The 21431-nt window shown below is 35.4% G+C and overlaps 1 protein-coding gene across 4 annotated transcripts in view; it reads right to left on the bottom strand.

Annotated features, from left to right (window-relative positions):
* The window catches only part of MED13L (mediator complex subunit 13L), a 290375-nt gene that overhangs the window by 58512 nt on the left and 210432 nt on the right, over positions 1-21431 (bottom strand). For all 4 annotated transcript variants that reach the window (XR_013765965.1, XM_079152455.1, XM_079152456.1 and 1 more), the window contains one exon: positions 1570-1715. Coding sequence is in view for 3 of the 4 variants with exons in the window: in XM_079152455.1 (XP_079008581.1) it covers positions 1570-1715 (146 nt within the window). In the remaining variant the exon portion in view is untranslated. The remainder of the gene's footprint in view (positions 1-1569; positions 1716-21431) is intronic.

Raw genomic sequence — 21431 nt, 5'->3', positions numbered from 1 at the left:
CACCTATTTCTGGGGTAATGATCCTAATGGAATAAAACTACTGACTCCAACCAGCAGTTAATCAAGGGCATTTTTTTTTTTATTTTGCACTGATCTACAAAATTCTCATATTAATTTGTATAACTACATTCAGCATAATTATATATATGGCACCAACCATCATAGGAAGTAAGCAGGAAAATGTCCCTCAGAAGTGTTCTATGATTTGAATATAAACAAACCACTAAGATTTAAAATTACTGGTCTATAGGGATCTGGCATTCCTAATATGATCTTTCCCCACTTATAAGACTAGAAGTCACTTCTCTCATCATGACTAGCAATTCCTTTTGTTATTACAATAAATAAATGCTTTTATTTTAACTGATAAAGTCCAAGAAGTAGTCAGATGATCCTCTGCAACTTCATTCTCACAAAACGGTAATAGCATATGGTGTACACTTAAAAGTATACATTTTGAGAACTGAATTGTTTTGAATTTTATCGTAGTTCATACATTAAAAAACCAATTTACAGAAGGATGAAGTACATGTGTTTGAGTATATAGGCTATCCATAATAATTGGGACATGAATAAATGAGAATTCAATGTTTCCATGTATCTTTTTTAAAAAAGGCTTAATTAACTTCAGGGCAAGAAACAGATTCATTCATCAAATTAAATCTGAATAATAGGTAGAAAATAAAAAATAAAATATGGAGGCTAAATACTCTTACAGTAGGCTGTTATAGTGATCAAAATATTTTAGTCAAGTCTGTTAAAATATCCGTGTTTTAAAAATCATATTCATATGATAAGTCTATTTCAACCAGATATCTCTATTAGTATTAGGCTGAATCAAAGATTTTTCCATATGGCTCAACCTAATATTAATACTTAAAAACTAATAGTAATAGAAAATTCTAAATTTCAAAGACAAAAATAAAGAATGCTCAGTCGATCAAAAGAACATGAAGTTATTCTAGGATATCTAGGTGATAAAGCTGAGAATTAATGAAAATATGAATGAACTAAGTAAAATTATTAACAAAATATTTATTAACAGTGTGGCCCTACAACTAAAGAAAATAATAAAGATATTAACATCACTAAATAAACTATACCCTATATCAACTCTAGAAACTTTACTTTGCTTGAAATTTCACCCACCAAGTTTAACAGAAATCTTTATTAAGTTATTACATTCCTGAAGTCTTGTTAACGAACACAAGGATGAAACCTTTTCATTTATAAAAGTTGTCAATACTCATTGGATTATATTTCTCAAATACTTATTGATTTATTTTGTTGTGAAATTCTCTACTGCTTATTCTTTATTACAACTTCACATAAGACCATGTTATATATGTGATAAGCTTCCAAAAAAGCTACAGGCTATTAATACTTACTTGTGAAACTACAGTTGTTCCTTTCTTCTTTAATGACTGACCCTTGTGATTACCTTTCAAATGTCCATTTAAGAAAACCCCTCCACCTGCAAGGCCTTCTGGGGCAAAGTGGCTCTCCACTTCATGGCCTGGTGGGGCCTGGGGGCAGGGATAGAGACCAGGAACATCACTGTCTGCTTACCTTGAAATGGTGCAGGTGAAGACTGAGCCATGTGTATATGTTCCTCACTTATCAAATAAATTGGCTGGTGTTGGGCAATCTCCACACTTGTGCATACATTACTTTCTCCATGAAGAAAAAACGTAAACGCACAGGACAAATGCTCACTAAAAAAGAAAAGAATTAGAAGTTCAATTTTAAATTCTGGTAGGAAACAGGTGCCAGAAAAAGAAACTACAGAGGAGATACAGCTCTACTTTACCATCTAGCACAAAGTTGACCTCTTGTCAACTGTGGACAAAAATAAATTTCTATTTGATTATGTACAAATAATATATTAAAATAATAACTTATTCACAAATAAAACTAAAGCTGCCAGACAAATCTGAAAATTTAGATATAATGTATTCTGACCTTTCCAAGGTTACAATGCAAAATGATTTGCATAAAATCTAACCCCTATGTCAACTATAAACAGAGGACAAGAAAAATCAAACATTTTTCTACTTTTTCATGCCTAGTACATGGAAAGTAGTCAAGACTGTGTTAAGTCAAATAAGTGAGAAAACTAAATTTAAAAGGCTTATAATAAACAATGACTTATGAACAAGATAAAAAGGCAATTCCTGAGTCTCTGCTGGCTTTTAATTGATTCTAGAGATAATGACAAAACAATTTGCTTTTGTTTAATAAAACAACAATAACAAAATTTACAAGTCTACGACATTACGATGAGGTTAAAACTGTTGTTCTAAAAATAGTAGTAAGGACACTATTTTCTAATCTATAATTGTTAAGGTAATATAGTATCTAAAGAGACTGGTAATTTTATTATATTTAATGTTTACAATTCACTTCTGATCACAAAATTTATTCAAGCATCCTACCTCTCTCTTTTCCATACTATGAGCTAAAAGCTGATTAAAAGGGAGTGTAGTGGAGAAGTAATTTCAAAACTACTACAGTAGCACATTCTTTCAAAGTTGTTAACTTTGGCCCTAGCCCAGGCATAACAAATCCTTATTCCTCAAAATAGTCATAAGAACACTTGCCCAATGAACCAAAATCACATTACTAATCAAGGCCAGGAAACCGCCATTTGAAAAATCATCTTTAAGAAGTTGCTTCTGTTGAAAAGTTCTTTAAAATATTGCAAAATATATTCTGAATACTACTCAAAAGGTAAGTTTTATTTTCAATATAAATAATAATGTTTTAAGGAAAATGTGAAATGGTAATAAGAATGTTACCATATCACACAGTGATACATATATATTCTTCATTGACATATATGTTGAAATAACCTAACAAGCTTTTTGTTTTACTACAATAATGTGAAATTTCATCAATAAGAAACATGTGGTCTCAGTATTTGGGTCTTTTGGGTCTTTAGTACAACCAAGCAAAATAGGAGCTAAAATTGGGGAAATGTTTTTGTTTTTTTTTTAAACCTTTGACACCATATTTTTAAGTTTCAAGTTCAGCAAGAGGGGAAAATGCACATAACCTTAAACATACATAGGCATAAAACAATATTAATAGTAAAAAACATTCTTCTTTTATGATAATGATACTGGAAACAATATCTTCAACACTCAACAAATACGGTATATAATAAAACCAAAATACAGATTTACTTATTGTGGACTGGCTAATTTTTTAGCTATAAATTTCAGCCAAGGATTTGAACTGACCCATCCTATCTGTCCTGTGTAGTCAATAGCTTATTTATAAGAAGCTGGTGGAATTACAGATGTAGAGCACAGCTACAGAATATGTTCTCTATTACACTAATCTGTGCATGAAAATAAATGCAGCCCACACTTAGCTATCAACTAGTAAATGCAAAGAATGATAAAATCACCTACTTTTAATACTGACAACTCTAAAAGCACGGTGTCTTTTTAAAAGAGACAACTAAAAGATGATGCAGAAAAATGGCAAGTTATAATGCAAGTGTTCCAGAGGCCACCAATAATCATGTACTTTTTGGCAAGCAAATGCATCTCTCTGGTGATGGTTTCCTCATAGGTAAAAGCGATTGTCAGCACAGATTGCCAGACCCCCAGAGGCTCTGATTCAGGAGAATGCAGGTGTGGGGTAGGGTGGAGGGGCATTTCTAACAATTTCTCAAGTGATCTGCTGCTGTTCCAGGTCCAAGGGCCGCACTCAGAGAATCACTGGATTTGAAGGTAACTAAACCCCTCTCTAGATATTAAGTTCTGCATTTTTTCACTGTGATTACATGCAGTAAGAGGTCAGAGAGAAACAACAATACTCAAGTTAGAAAGTAGAATTCTACTTTGACCTAACAATACCACTTCTAAAAATTGATGCCACAGATAAAACTACTAAGCAGTTACTGATTGCAGCACTGATCATAATAGTCTAAATACAGCCAACATATCCACCACTAGAAGACCTGTTAACTGCATATCCCTACAAAGTAATATTATGCAGTCACTTAAAAGGAAATGATCATACCGCCATGGGAAAACCCCAACAAAAACGGTTAAGAGGGGGAAAAAAAAAAAAAAGGTTAAAAATGGTATGAATAATATACTCTCATTTTTATAAAATGAGAAAGCGGAGGGGGGGGATACATGCACACAGGATTTTCTTACAATGACATACATTCTTTTCAGGAAAAGTACACTTTTAAAAGCCTAGTAACATTGGGCTGCTGTTGGGGAATGAAGCAGCATGACTAGGTGAGGGAGAATTTACAGTAACCTTTTGTTTTGTTCAATGTGGGAACTTATGACACAGAAAGCCATGGAGGGGAGATCAGAGGGAGCTTCTGACTCCATCCTCATGCAGTGTGCTAACTGGCCCACGGAGAAGAGCCCAAGATGCTTCAGCTTGTTATACCTGGCTCTTGGCTAAAGACTGTGAAGATCATCACTATTTTGTTCTGTTTTGTTTTGTTTGTTTTGTTTTCGGGGGCGCCTGGAGATTGAACTCAGGGGCACTCGACCACTGAGCCACATCCCCAGCCCTATTTTGTATTCTCTTTTGAGATGGTGTCTCACTGAGTTGCTTAGCACCTCACTGTTGCTGAGGCTGGCTTTGAACTAGAGATCCTCCTGCCTCAGCCTCCCAAGCCTCTGGGATTCTAACTTATTTTGATTCTATGTCCAACATATTGGTTGTCTGATCAGAAAGTCATTGGTATCTGTATCCACAGCATTACTTGAAACAGTGAAAACAACCACACTAAAGACAGACTGTATCATCTATCTCGTCAGAAACTCTCAAGTTACAGATTCACCAGTTTTGTCACCCATTTACTATTTCTTGTCTATAGACAATATCTAAAAGATATGCCATTCTGATAAAATTAGGGTAGACAATAATCATATTTCTTTGTTCTAAAAACCTATCTTAAAATCAAATTCAGGTGGTTTTATATAAAGTTCAGCCTCTCCTCCTTTACAGATGAGAAAAATAGTTTGGCTTATCCAATGACACATTCAGAGGCACAACTGGATTAGCCCTAGAAGTTGATGTTCTTTCCACTAGTTAGTTCATACATAAACACAGTTGTTCATTTAAATCCCTACCAACTGATATTTATATAGGTAAAATGAGATCAGACTTTAATAAATAGTGAAAATAGGGGACTCTACAAATATAATTAAAGACATGATTGTATATAGAGGTATTTTAGAGTTAGGAGATAAATCTTTATTTCAAACTCCTTACCTGTTCTTGCTTCTTTTCACCAATTACACTCTATTACTTGAATCTTTTTTTTTTTTTTTCCCACTAAACTCTATTTCAGATACTCTCATTATTTGAAAATTGAAAGGGACTTTAGAGATGATCAAGATCAGCCTCTAGGTCAGAGGAAAGGCAAGAGTATAACCCAATGGGTACAACTAGTTCAGAGCACAGCTGGATAAGAGCTCAGGTCCTCCTCAGTAGTGCTCACAGTACATCTGAGACTTTCTACCTTAGAAACGTTGCTTTTACCCTATACAACACATGTTCTCATTAACATAAACACATACTATGCAATTTAAACAAGTTTCTGCATCAAGTCTACTATTCTCCTCTTATTGTGGTAGTACAGATGAATAGTACCAAATGATTACTCAGGATCAAAAGCAACACAAGTTCACTCCAACTAAAACTGGAGCCTTGACTCTATTCTTTTTTTTTTTTCTTTCTTTCTTTCTTTTTTTTTTTTTTTTTTTTTTTCTGGTGGTTGCAGTGCTGGGGATCAGACTCAGAGTCCCCTGCATGTTACGTACGTGCTATACCACTGAGCTACACACGCCCCCAATGCCAGACACTCCTCTTGACAGGTATTGCAGGTCTTCTCAACACTGGTTATTCTCTGCTCTTCACTCAGGTCTAGTCTGATTCAGGAATTATTTGACTTTTTTCTCATCTTAAACACATCTGCAATTAAACCTATCTCACTTCCCTCCCTAGAGTCCTAGATATTCCTTTCTCTTTGTGAAGCTACTCTCATCCTCATCCTCTCCCACTTATAACTAATCTTCATTTCTTCCTATTTGCTTCAGTAAAATCATCCAAAAGAATTAAAAGGTAGAAAATCATATGCTATATGAATCCTAACAAAAATAATACAAGTACAGAAATAAACGAAACGTTTTAAGTTCATAAAAAAACAGGAATTGAACAGGAAATTTAAACAATCATGAATATATTATATACACAGTCATATGGTATGCAATATAGCTTAAAATACATAAAAAGTTTTAATAAAACTTCTCCTATCCTTCATACTTTCTTTTGAAAATTACCTTTAAATCCCAGGAACAGGTTAAAAACTCCTACACATCTCTGTGTACTTCAAGCAGAGAGCTTCAGTTTTTAACAAGTTCATGTGTAGTTAATCTGACAAAACTGTGTGAGGACAAGAATCATGCTTTATTAATCACAGTGAACCTCAGTACTTAGTATGGACTTGGTATGTGTAGATGTTGCATTAATATTTAAGTGAGTTTGTGATAATTCATATGCCTTTTCTCTGAAATTTTCTGACATTTTACTAGAACATTCAGAAATAAAGTATAGACGTCTCGGGTAAATGTATTAAGTTGGAAAAAATTCAAGGAGGCCACCTCAGTCCATTTTGTAAAAGTTAAAAAAAAAAAAAAATCTTTTAAAAAATCCCTCAACATGTAACGTGACATCTCACATCATGAGAAGGGGAGGGCTAGCAAGTAAGTTTTCCTACTGTTTATAAAATATCATATGATCTATCTTACTGTCATCATTGGCTAAAAGTCTAGTACTTTCAAAGATCCAGTAAGTAAAACTAAAACTATATTCCAATAAGGAAAGAAATTTGGTCCCATTCTAATCCAGCTGCCAACCTCACCTCGTAATTACTACATCAATTCATGAGTCCAATTTGTTTCCTTCCTGTGGCTTATGGTAATTTCCAATTATTTAACTGAGCTTGATGGTCCCTCCTAAAGGGAGAAACCGTGTCTATCCTGCCATCCTCTGTATTCCAACCACCACGTAGAGAGCGCTACACACAGTGACCGAATGGATGAACGTAGTTTTGGTTAAAACTGAAAATCACTTTTCTTCAGAAAGTTTCATCATGAGAGGAGCAACAACAGCTGAAGAGTGCAGTGAATATTTTGAAAGTGGAATTAATTATTAATAGGAGGTAGTATGTATGGAATTTCCAGTGTTTTTTTTTTTTTTTAAGGCATCTTTTAAGACTGTTTAATTGGCATAGGTTGTAATGGGGTAAGTGGGAAAGGAGTTGCATAAATGCAAAAAAGGAAGAACTGGTGTTCCAGATCATTTTATTCTCTTATAAAATTCTAACTTAAAAAAAAAAGGATATTTTCACTTCTTACATTGAGTTTTCAGCATGCAACTATTACATGTGCTTTCAAAATGCATTATGAATATTAATAAACTCCTGTTCTTTTCATGGTGTAAAAGTGTTTTGATAACAGATTCACAATGCAGAATGCATTTAGATAATTTTATCTAAATGCTTTCTGTGTTATGAACTTATCATCTTAAGATCTTCCAAGTTGTCATTAACTAAACCTCTTGCCAGAAGCAATTTGCCTCTTTATAAATCCTCATCTGGGAATATTTTCTAATGTTACTTTATGGTTTCCTTTCCTTAAAAATATTCAGTTTACTCTGGCAGCCCTTACAAAGAGTATGTGAAGATCTTTGCTTACAAGTATACTGTTCTCTCTTATTCCCACAGGCCTTACTTAACTTTTACCATCTTTTTAAAAAGAGGGTGGCATTATAATGTCCAAATAACAAGACTTGCTTACACTATTTAAAAATTTTTGAAACACTTTTACTATTTCATATATCTTTCTTTTAAATTATAAGTTAAATCTGAGTAAAAGGCCAATTAAAATGTCCTGGGAAAGTCAATTGAACATATTTTTAAATGAAAGGTAGTAAGCATAGTACTTTATTGTAACTTTTAAATTAGCATTATAGTACTATGAACAATCACCTTCCTAAGAAAAAGTTACCAATTACGTTGTTAAATTCAAAATTGTGTCACTGAATACTTTACCTATATATACTATATATACAAAAGCACTCACTTGCTGTTTCTCCATATATATATATATATATATATATATATATATAAAGCCATATGTATATATAATCCACACAAGTACACACACACACACGCATACATATACACACCCCAACACCAGCACAATTAAATTACTCTTTTCTGCCCTTCTATTCTCAGTGCTAAACTCTTTACTGGCAATAAAATTGGAACTTGGATGGCACGTTAGTTCTTGCAGGTCACAGCATACTGTTCCTGTGGTGGTACCACAGTAGAAGCAGCATGCCTGTGTTCAAACAAAAACAGTGCCCTAGTGGCCTACTGGGCTTAATGCTCCTCCCTGGGCACCTCACTTGCTAAAAGCAAGTAACAATAAGGAGAGGTTGTGACTCAATGTATCCTTGATTCAAAAGCTAGAAGAGTTTGAGGGTTCCCACCCTGACAGTAATAACAAAATAAGGTAATTTTGAAGATGCCAAAATAGACATATGGCTGTTTTAGTCAGTGATGTGTATGTGTGCTTGAAAAACCAGAAGACAACATATATAAAATTTGAGGCTTATGAAAGTCATCTTATTAAAATCTCCCTTGAGGTTACTAAACTAGGCCAGATTATCCAGTCACAATCTGGACAGCTCTTTGAAAATTCAATGGGAGTGTGCCTGGAAGAATATACAGATAAAAGTGACATTCATATTAGATAACCCAAAACCACCAAAGTACTTTTATTGCCCACTTTAAGACACGCTTTTTTTAAGTATAAAACAAAAAACCTTTCATCCTTTTTTTTTTCTTGCAGGTGTTGGGAGTTTCCCACTTTTGAAAGATAGGAACAAAGGGTGGGGGAGACAGAGGGACTGATGGAGAACCACATAAATTTTTCTCATTAAAAACTAAGGCATTATATACTATTAAGAAGGATTCACCGGCACTTAAATGGCTCCGCTATATCTGAGTCGCTGACTGAGAACATAAACTAGCCTGTCTCCACAGCACCCTATTGCTAAAGTGAAATGCTGTATCTTCCTAAATTACAAAATATATTTTTATAGTATATCTTAAAGTCATGAAATTTTTGCTTATGTTTAACAAAAACATCCAACCATTATGACAGATTCTGACACCCATGGGGAGCCTGAGTGGCAGTCATAGTGGAATTCTTGCCAGCTTGAAAGAAATGTAGGGACAGACCTCTGACATCTGCCTAAATTCCCACACCCAGCTCACAGCAGAAGTGACCTGCCAAGAATGCATAAGCAGATGGGAGTTCCAATATGATGCCATTCACCAGGTAAACAACAGCAAGCAGGACTTCACCTCTAAGTCAAGCGAACAGCAGTGGAGAAGCAAACCTATTTAACAAGTCCAAGGGCTTAAGGGAGCCTTGGCCTGCACAGCATGTTGCTTCTCCACACTCCATGCTACACTTTCCATCACAGATGGATGTAAACACTTCCTCTGCCCTCTATCCACTATTCCCTCATATGATTGTTCTACCTCATTCTATTTATTAAATGCAAACTACCTTAAATACATTTAGAATGAGATGAACCATGAAAAAAAAAAAAAAAAGAGGGGAAGATTAGATTTATTCTCATTCTCACTCTCCCCCCACAACTGTAGGAAATTAAGTGTTATATTATTTACTTTATGGAAGCTGAAACAATACAATATCATGAAATTACTTGCTGTCCCTATTCACTGTAACAGTCCTAATTACCTTTTTTTTACAACAGTGCCTACAGAAAACAATGCCAGAAAGAGATGGACCTTGTGAGATAACTCCATTTCAGAGGTAGAGGCTGACACTCACTGCGGCTTGGCAAGTTCTTTCAAGGCTTTCCGACATTTGGCATTTGCCTGCCAGAGAGCAGAGTCTTTCATACTCAGCACTGTTGCGAAATGTCTCACTCACCAGTGCTCAAAGGAGGTCACAGTTTTCCCAGCAAAGGGGAAATAAAATTGGAGCTGACACTTATTTGGTAGAATGCTGTTATCAGCAAGTATTTATCTTCCATACTCCTATAATGCCACAGGGCTACACTAGAAGCTAGGCTTTCTCTTTCTTTAATCAAAACACAGTGTAGCCTTCAATCAATAGCATTGCTCAAGATCTCAACTCCCCTATCTCTAACATAAATCTGATGGCTAAAACCAGCAGAAAAATAACCCTAAGATGCTTTTCTTACAGCCTATTTAAAGACGATGATCACTGTGCACTTTACACTATGTTGTACAAACGCAAAATACAATGACTTTGATTCTTAGAAAGAAAATGCAAATTCAATGGATAAGACATACAGGAAGAATGGGATATTGGAACTAACAAAGTCATTTGAAAGATTATAGTTATTCAATATAAGGATGGTATCAGCATCTAGGTAAAGAGACAATGAGAAAACAAATCAGCTGATGGAACACCTGGAATACCAATAAATACAAACTCTTCAAACTATCCTGATGTGTACATTCAATGACAGTCATATATAATCAGTCTCTGGTCACTACAAAACAAAAAGCAAATGGTTCAAATTACCAACATGTACATTTTTCGAAAGCATCTATTTCCAAAAGGTTAAGAGTTAAACGATTCTGACAGGGAACTTCTTGCATTCATTACTAAGAGTCAGTAGCTTAGGCAATTTTCAGTTCCTTCAACAAACATGGGTACCAAGTGCAACATAGTGAGGAAGGTCCAGAACCCTGACTCTCAAAAAGTTGTACTCTACTGGGGCAGGAAGACAGGTTCAAGGTCATTTAGAAGATAATTTCATAAAAATAATAAATAAAAATCAAACAAGACTCTGTGTTTGAGAGTAGTATGGTAGCGGAGGGATCAGAAAAATAGATAGATAGGAAGAACTCTTTGAGGAGGTGAAAGTGTGAAGTCAGCCCTGGTGAGATCTAAGAGAAATGAACAGCAATTACCAAGGCCCTAGGTAGAGGAAACAATTTAATGTGTTTGGGGAACAGAATGGGCACTGAATTTAAGCTTATAAATAGGAGAGAGAGGGGTACAAAATGATGTTACAGAGGTAAGCAGGGGCCAGATCAGAGAAGTCCTTAAACTATGGAAAGGGGATTGAATTTTATTCTCGACAACCTGATAGAGCCCCCCAGAGAATTACAAGAAAGGAATTACCATGGTATCATCTCTTTTTTGAATAGATTAGTTACCATTCATGTGAAGGAGTAAGGGCAGAAGCAGGGAGAACAGCTGGCATGACAGCCCAATGAGAAGCCTCAGGTTGTGCCTCAGGTTGGGTAGTGGCAGTACACATAAGAGAGCCACAGGCTCAAGACACATTACAGAACCAAAGCTGACAGGACACGCCAGCAGTTCACACCAGGCAGGAAGTCAGACACACTAGGGTGAAATTACACCCTAGTCACACACCAACATTAGGTCACACACCAACATTAGGGAAGCCTTCACTCAGAGACAGTACTGGAAACCACAGGGACAAGTGGCAGCTCCAAGGTTTGACTATGAAGTCGCAGATACAGAGGAAGCCACTGCCTTACCACCCTCAGGTTCTCCCAAAGGGGGTTGGGGAGAGAGGAAAAAATATATGTTTTTAATGAGCTAGTACCAGATACACGTCTAATAGTTCTATTAATGATGGGTAAAGAGGGAGAAAAAAAGATAGCATTTTTCTTTTTCTTTGCTTAACCCCCCCTGCACATATACACACTTCCATTTGGAGTTCAATTAATTTAGATGAATCAAATTAATTCATTCATACATTCTCCTTTAAAAACTATGTTGCTAAAGAGGAAAATTCACTTAGTAACAAAAACCACTGAAAACAAATAATAAAATTATATAATACTATTTGAATCAAATTATCATCTGAATAAACACCAGTTTTTCTAATTAGTAATCATACCTACAAATCTGATTAATAACACACCTGAAGAATAAGTAATAATAAATGAAATGATCATGTGAGCCATTTTACATTAAACTTAGAGCTTTTCACTTAAAGTAATTTTCTTCTTTCATAATGCTAACAAAGGTACGGAAGAAATGTGACAGTCACTGCTTTTCTCTGGATAAGCCTGGTCACTCACTGGCTATATCACTGTCTGACTTTTGACAAAATTTTATTTACTAATTTGAGAATACTTCAGGACTGGGGACAACCCAAGCTCCCAACAGTCCAGTGAACAAAATATCAGTGAATGAATTTGTTAAAGGGTGAAGAAAGAGACTATGCTATCCTAATTCAATAATACTTCAAAGCAAAACAATAAGGAAAAAAATCAGTTGGGGTCATCACTAAATAATGTCATGATTCCTAACTTATAATTTGGTCTGATGAAAATCAGGCCATCACAAAGTCAAGGGAGAATCAAAAAGGAGTGTGTCAACGAAGTTGCACACTAGAATTTCTAACATGAGATTTCTAAGGAAGCCTGTAGTAAATCATTAATTATCAACTATATAAGTTCATTACTAAATATCTGAATAAATATTTATCATAACTATTATTAAGGTAGCCCCTGCTTTTTCCTAATGAAAGCTAAATATTATTATTGTAAGAAAGTAGATCTTAAGGCAAAATTCACAGAACTCTATCATGTGGAAACAACATAATTTCATTATTAAATTTTAAGCAACAACTTAAAAGAAACAATGTCCAGCTAGTGAAAAGTTTTCAACACAGGTACATGCAGACACTAAGCCTAAAATTCAGTTATAGCTTGTATAAGTTTAGAGCTCCCCGAAGAACAATTAGAAAAGGTTCCAACTAGTAACAGGAGGGAATGCGATGAGTGGGAAAAGCAGCAAAGGCACCCCTACGATGCCTTAGATGAACCGGATGTACTGCATTCAGGGCATGAGCACTTGGGGAAGGGGACAGAATCCTCTTGAGAGGCTGCTTTTCAAGTCCATATTTCCCTAAAAATGAGGGGCTTGGAGTCTTTACTAAGCATCCCCATAAATCAGACAGATTGGGGTAGAAAATGCTAAAAAATCACAAATTATTCTGGGCGCAGTGGCACACACCTGCAATCCCAGAAACTTAGACGGAGGTGGAGAATCGCACATTCAAGGCCAGCCTCAGCAACTTAGCAAGGAGGCCCTATCTCCAAATAAAAAATAAAAAAGGCCTGGGGATGCAGCTCTGTAGTAAAGTGCCCCTGGGTTCAACCCCCAGTACAAAAAAAAAGTAAATAAAATAAAAACGCCAATTAAGAACAGGGGAGCAACAATCTGCTATGCTCCAGCTCTATCTTAGAATGTTCAGTTTAATTCTTGATGCCAGTTTAAAAGGATATTGAGTAAAATGAAACATATCAAAAATATGTAAGTAGGGCTGGGCTGTGGCTCAGTGGTAGAGCACTTGCCTAAGCATGTGTGAGGCACAGGGTTCGATTTGCAGCACCACATATAAATAAAAATAAAAAGGTCCATCAACTAAAAACAAAAGTAAACTAATAACTAAAAGAACTTAAAAACAACCAACATGAAAACTGAAGCTAATGAACATATTTAACTAAAAGATAAGGCAATTAGGGGAAAAAAATAAAAGCCTTTAATGCACAAGTTATGTTCAAATATACCATGCCACAAAACCTCTTCTACTCAGCACTGTATTTTATAATCAATGCTGGAATAGTATATACCCTCCCCAATAGTGACAAATATCAGTTTTACATATTGATCAAAATATGGCAATACAGTGGTCAATACTACTAGAGGTTTAGGCATACCAGCCAAATACAGTCGATACAGACACTAGAGAAAAGCTGACCTCGATTCACTATTAAGACAACTTTCTAACTGGGCTGTTGAAAGAAAAAAACAAACAAAAAATGATAGCAAGAAAGGCAGGACATCTGTTATCCCTTAAAATGTGGGGAAGAAACAAGCACATTAAGAGTAGAAGGACAGACTGACCTTTGACAGGGCCTTCAATCCTAAGATCCCAATAATTTGGTACCTTTTTTATCACACAAACTGCACCTGTTTTAAAATAGCCTATGTGGACTGGTTACACAGAAACTGAGGAAATCCTGAAAGCCAAGGTCCACCAAGTTATAAAGAGAGAGACATGGTAAAGGGACAGTGAAGATGTTATTCTGAAACTTGAAATTCATATTGTTAGTAAAGCTACAAATACATAAATTCTCAAGATCAGTCCCTCATGTTAAACTTTCCTGCTCTTGTTTTATCATCAGGATTACTATTTTAAAGGCACAATTTACATGAATTCTATTTACATAAGAGCAGCAACCTAATGAAGGTCAGTAAACACGTATGTCTTCGGTCTGAAAAGGACAGAGGCTGATAGCTTCAAAAAGCAGCATCCTGTCTGGCTGAAATATCTGGCATGAGAAAAATAGAATTTGAATAGAAATAATTATATATTTAAAAAAAAAAAAACTTCTCTGAATATCATCAATCATTTGAACCCAATTCAGTTCTTCCAGGATAAAGGACTGGCTTTACCCACTGTTTGCTGATGTCCACCTTGAACAGTGACCCCACAGAATGCAAAACTTTAAGTTTCTTATTCAGTAATACTTGACATCAGTGCCTGGAGTCAGGATTTGTAAGAGTTCCTAGAAATATTCATTTCATGGAGATTCTTTCAGCCATCCTGGAAAAACCGGACCACCTTAAAACTTAGTGATGATTCTATCCTACATCTATTTAATCATTATACAGTGAATCCCCTCAGCATCAATTAAGCATACAATGGAGCACAGTACATAAAACCACAATAAGCAATACAGAAAAAAAGGATTAAAGCCATGAAAAATGTATTAATTTATTCTACGCAATGCACTTGTAATTCTTCCACTTTCAGTCAAGATCACAGTACAGTTTAATAGTCTGGTTCAGGGACCAATTAATCCTTTTATATTTAAATCAATCACTGACTCCTCTCCGAATAATTTAGCTTCTACATGCTGCCTCCCAATTGATGTCTTTGGGGAAAGAGCAAAGTTAACACTATGTAGCACATTAATCATGTTTGGTAATAGAAAAAGAAATAGATTATCAAGGAAGTCTAAAAAAAAAAAGCAGAGCATGCTTTAAAACAGGTTAACATAATCTGTGTACATGTCATCAATTCCTTAATTAAAACAGCAAGTTAAACCTGGAGCTAAGAGTGCACCCTTCATTTGGCATTCCATAGTATGTGTGCATACATTTTTTATTTTGATTGTGTATAAAATATATATTCAGGAATAAAACCACTCTCCTCAACCCCTACACCCCCAGTATTGGCAGATTCCTCTTTCTCATCCCAACCTAAAGCATAATGACTTGATGCTCAGACAGTGGGAAAGGGGAAAAGTAACAGGCATGTATTTTATTCAAACTGGCATGTGTTTGGCACCTTGCCACAAAGCTGTGCCCTTTTCCTTGAACAATTGTGAAGCCTAATTAATAGGGTTAATTCAATGCAATATTCATGTGCAGTCTAAAGATTCTTACCACTGCATGCAAAGCAGATGTCCATGATTTAAGAATATTTTCTCCAAACAAATGTGTCAAGAAAGCATTAAGAGTTCATGTGAAGGAGAAGGACAACACTGTACTATATATGCCACATCTTCCTTTGACCAACTGTAAGAGAAGGAGGCCCTCCTCTTAGTGCTGGATCTTAATCACCACAAGAATAAATAGCTTTGTATTCTAGTACTCACACCATGGACTAAAAATGCATGTATTTAGCTTTCAAAATTTCAAAGCAAACATAAGCACTTTTCAAATCATCCACAAGTATTTTCAAAAAATTTTAACCAACCAAGTTTCTATGTGAATGCAGCAACGAAAAAGTGGAGTCTATATCTTCGCATGATTCAAATGTACTGCTGACTCAGGAGTTTTGCCAGTTTAAACAATTCCAAGGGGAAAAAAAGCACACAGTGAATGTTAGCTGTGTTCACTTCACAAAGCACAGAGAAATCAAATGGTCAAAGTTTAAGAGCAGCTCCGTGATACCAGTGAGAAGAGTGCAAAGGGAGGTCGTGCTGGATGGCACCCTCACTCTCAGGAATCCACAGTATCTCAAGACTGAGGTTCCAAAGCCTGACTAGATTGTCATTCTGAAGGATGTTTCTCTGGGCACATAAAGTGTAGCAACCTGTGAGACTGTGGTAGACAACTATGACCCACAAATAATCATCAGGTGGAAAATAAGTGTCTGTCACTCCTCACTAATCCCCAGAAGTGTCACATCAAAGACACATTTGGAAAGAACCCAAGTCTTTTGTCTGTTTTTTAAATCTCAGAATAGAACAAAACACCACTAATCAAGATTAAACAAGTGAACCAATTCTTATCATCAAAAATCAACATCTCATCTCTAGAATATGAAGTCACACCAGCTAGCAAGCTACATGAGCAGGATGAGCTTTGTGTTGTTTTCCTGGTGACCTAAGTCTGCATAGATCTATCCACGACCCCTGGCCAGTTTTCCCATGACAAGTTTCTGTCAAATGCTGTAAAAGGATCAGAAGTGCCACATGTAGGCAGAAATGATAAGAGACCCTACAGATCACTATAAAATTCATAAGTAAAGCTCTGCAGTTAAATGGGGGTCAGGGGACTTTCTGTATATACTCGTTTGGATAAAATGCACTCTTACACTTCAGTGACTATCCCTCTCAGAAACGAATCCCAAGAAGGAAAATGCTAGGCATTCTTTCTGGATTCCGTGTAGGGCAGTCTTCAAAACAAAATCATAAAATGCATGAAACTTGGGGTTGTAGCTCAGTGGCAGAGCACGCACTGAGCATGCTTAAGGTCTGTGTTCCATCACCAACATCCCCCCCACAAAAAAAAAATCCCAACAGTCACTTTCAATGCTAATATAGCCTTTCCTTTCTCTTCTTGCTTTTAATCTGGTTGTCCCAATCCCAAGCCCAGCTAGCACTGAAACCCTGACTAAGAAAAATAAAAAGAACCTCAGCACATACGCAAACTGCTCTTCTCTCACGTCTCCCTTTCACCTGAGTAGGTGTGACCAAAGCCCTCCAGTCCTGCAAGGGAGGCTACAAGCAGCTCTGGGGTTGGGGGTAGGAAGGTATCCTCTGGTGCTTCTCAAAATAGCCCCTGATTTGGTAGATTGTCTCTTCCTTTACCAGCCCCTGTGGACTTGTGACTAGTTTTTCTTAGGTCTGTGAATAGTCAATATCAAAAACTACGGTATGACACAAAATACGAGTCATAGGATATTTAGTAATGGTATATATGAGGGGGAAATGCTCTGCTATAAATCTCACACTTAGCATAATTTTGCTGATATCAAGACAACAAAATTTTCAAATAAATAGCATAATAATCATGATTACCAAATAGGATCCAATTTAGAGTAACTATAGTATCATCAGCCCTCATGACAAGTAAAAAGGGGAAAAATTATTAAATACTACGAAATTATTAATGTACAAAAATTTTAATCGGTCTTTCAAAAAATATCAAAAGGACATATTTTAAGTACACAGTAGGAAATGACTAAAAACTACATGAATGAAAAGTGACAATTTTAAGTTGATGTATAAAACCTACTCTGGAGAGAAACTGATGCTTAAAAAAGGAAATTTGGGCTTATGAAGCATTTTACTTGTTTAGTCAATATTAAAAGGGAGTCTTCATTCTCTATATTTTCTTTAACATATCATGTCTAACTCAAAATATGGCAAGCTAGTCAGGCACAGTGGCGTATGCCTGTAATCCCAAAAAGTCGGAAGGCTGAGGCAGGAGGATCACAAGTTCAAGGCCAACCTTGGCAACTTAGTGAGATCCCGTCTCAAAAAAAGAAAAAGGGCTGGGGACATGGCTCAGTGGTTAAGTGTCCCTCGGTTCAAACCCCAGTACCAAAAAAAGGCAAGCTGGTTTAAGATTACTAGTACAAAGGACAGACTTCTTTAATTGCTTTCTTTTCAAAAGCTGAATCGGTTAATTATAAATATTCAGTATAAAAAACAAGACCAAACACAAAGATGCTGAGCAGCATCATGAAAAGTACCAGGACATCCGTTCAACGAACCATTAAAAAAATTATCAAAGAACAGGTTGTGCTGTGATGCACAATCTAAAGCCAAATGGATGTAAAGAATTCCACATCTTAAACTGAGAGCAAGAATGGACACTTAAAGGAAATACTGGCTACTTAATAAGGCCTTTATATTTTATTTATTTTCTTTGTTAGCTAGAATTAATTCAACACTAATCAAACATAACTCCAATAGAACTTCATATGTATTTGAACATTTTAGGAATTAATATATGTAGTAAAACATGAAACTTCAATAAACATTCTGCAATTCATAAGGGAAATTTCTTATAGTGGAATTTAAATAGTAAGAGAAATTAGCAAAATATTTCTTTTTTACTTCCATTTAGTATTACTAAAAACTTTTTTAAGGGAAAGAAAAGGAAAATGCTTTCTTTCATATAGTATCCAATTAGGCTACCCAGCCAATGCAGCATCTACCAGGAACATAAAAAAGTAAAATCAAAAACATCGAGCTAGGAGCTGAGGTTGTGGCTCAGTGGTAGGGAGTTTGTCTAGCATGTGTGAGGCACTAGGTTCGATTCTCAGCACCACATATAAATAATAAAATAAAGGTCCATCAACATCTAAATAATTTTTTTAAATCATCAAATTAGCTGTTTCACAAGATTTATGCAAGAACACTGTTGAGAACAGAAAAATGTTATTGTTTTCATTTAAAATTTTTGTTTACTTTTTGAGACAGTATCTTGACAAATTACCCAGGTTGGTCTCAAACATACAATCCTCCTGCTTCAATCTTCTGCCGGCTAGTTTCATTTAATCTTATAAGTGAGTTGTCTTTATTTGATATTCACAGCTCAGCTGTACATGGTAGTTCTTATATGTTCTTCATAGCTGATATAATTTAAGCCAAAATAGTGTTAGTGTCACTAACACAAAATTAAAGAAAATAGAGATGTGTGATAATGCTCTTAGGAAACAACTTCCAGGAAAATTCTCCAGGAACTTCACCAGCAGTTCTGTCGCACTCCTTGCCTCCCTCCAGCAAGGCCCTTCTGACAAAAGCCCAGGCCTTGCTCTGTACAAGAATTACTGCCCCAGCCTTACTGCATAACCTATGTATTCCTGTTTCCAGTACTGTCTTCCCTTTGTGTTGTCTTTCAACTGTGTAAAAAGGCTAACTGGAATTAAATATGTTAAGGGAAGCTTCACTAAAACAGCCCCTGAATGTGTTTTCCATGCAGGTTAGTTTTTATTGGATCTGTGGAAATCCTCAAGTGATAGCTGTATCTGCAAATACACACATTACTTTCACTGTTAGGTTTAAAAAAAAAATCCCTCTGAACAACTTGGGAACTAAAATTTGGAAGAAAACAATCAATAAATCATGACTATTACTAATTACAAAGGGGAATGAACTAGGTAGTAGTCCGCACTCTAGGAACTGAAAATGGGGTAGGTTAGCACCTGAGAAGACACTGTAAATCACAGTGCACTGAACAATGGTGGGAATCTAAGCTTCTAGAAGACAATCAGTACAATTTGAAACTGCAGCAATGAAGGTCTATGTCTAAGAGATCTATATGTGACTATGTTGGGGACAAGTAAAGGAAAGACAGGGGAGGATACAGTGTTAAGAAGTGGGAAGTCCAAATATTTGAAAACTAGTGAAATAGCTAAGAGCAAAGTGATAAAAACTTAAGATTAGAATGTGAATATGTGAGGGAAAACACCCACAAATGGGTATTTGGATGATGAACCAACTACACTTGATGATACCATATAGGTACATGCCTCGGTTGATCATCAATAAACTAATATATAAATTACTTTTGTTTTTAAAAATATCCATAAAAAAAGCAGACATGTGTGAGCATGTGTGCATGCATGTGTTTTGGATAAAGGCAAGAAAATGGGCTAAGTTACCCACGTTTCACTGGCAATCTCTTTTTAGTGGCTGTTAAGAGGTGAGGAAAGGCAGTGCGTACATCAACAGTCATTACCAACACTGATTTTTATTTTTAAAATCGATCTCTCATATTTTAAAACTGAGAAGAGAATGATATTCTAGGGTTGCTGCATGGTCTCTACTTACATCTTGTTCCCAAGGAAACAGTCAATATCTCAGTATCAGACCCTGCATAAGTACTGACTACAAAGAAAGCATACTAAAACGAGACACTTGCACTTTAGCAGAACGAAATGACCAGCTTGGCTTTTGCCTTAATATCAAACAAAAATCTCTGGTTTTCATACAGAGATCAGTATTTTCTTCTGCACTATGCTGACTGGAACTAGTTACATTATTAACATGTTATGTACAGAATGTTATTATTTTCAGTAGCATTCTAGTCTAGATTAAAACAAAGACACAACTGAAATCGCCTTTATTTTTAGGCATTAGTGACTACTTTTTTTTGGAAAAGGCTTAGCTTTGAAGTAATTCTTGGGGAGGTAACTGCTCAAAAAACATATTTAGATGAACATATTTCCCACAACCAAAAGGCTTACAATTCAAATGATTCAATTTTTCAAGTTCATAGATTTTTAATAGCCCAAAATCCAACAACAAATAAGTCTTCTTCACTGTATTACATAATTTATATAATATTCAGTACAATTTTCCTACCCTTTTATAATCAGCTCCTCCCACTTTTTTAAGAGAAAGCATTTAAATTTTGCCATTGTAATAGATTTTTACAAAAAATAAGGATGGGGTTTTGTTGTTGTTATTGATTTTTGTTATAATAATCACTGAAAACCCTTTAATTTATTCTTCTAAAGAAATGTTTTCTGTTAGAGGTTTACAAACGTTTAAACCAAGCAGTTCAAACATTGCTAAAATGCAGACCTAAAAATATAACATGTACAGACATCTTATTTTGCCAAAAATATTCAAACAATTTAGAAAGGCTGGCAAACTGAAAACTTAAGTCTCATATGCCACTATAAATGAAGATACTGAAATAACATTGATTAGGAAAATACCTGAGGACAAAAACTGTCAGAAGGGTTTTCTGAATGGTGTAATGAAATCGATTTAGTGAACTGCAACCAAGGTTTTAATTAACCAGAATAGAATAAAATAAAATAGAAAATACAAATAGGATTTCAGACTTGCTTTAAGTCAGACAAGCAAACACACGTACTATATGATATATGAAACCCATTCCTTTTTAATGCAGTTAAGAAAAATTTGTTTTTTAAAAGATCAAATATTGTGGTAAACTTCAACTTAATAACTTGATAGTATGAAAGGTTTCTGATTATACTGGTATTTTCAGACGTCTTTTTAAATCCCCAGACCATTATTCATAACTAGATTTTTAAGGGTACAACTCCAT

Source organism: Sciurus vulgaris (assembly GCF_902686455.1).
Source record: "Sciurus vulgaris genome assembly, chromosome: 8".
Classification (NCBI taxonomy): domain Eukaryota; kingdom Metazoa; phylum Chordata; class Mammalia; order Rodentia; family Sciuridae; genus Sciurus; species Sciurus vulgaris.
Note: the sequence above shows the minus strand (reverse complement) of the source record. Positions and strands in the feature narration are given on the sequence as shown.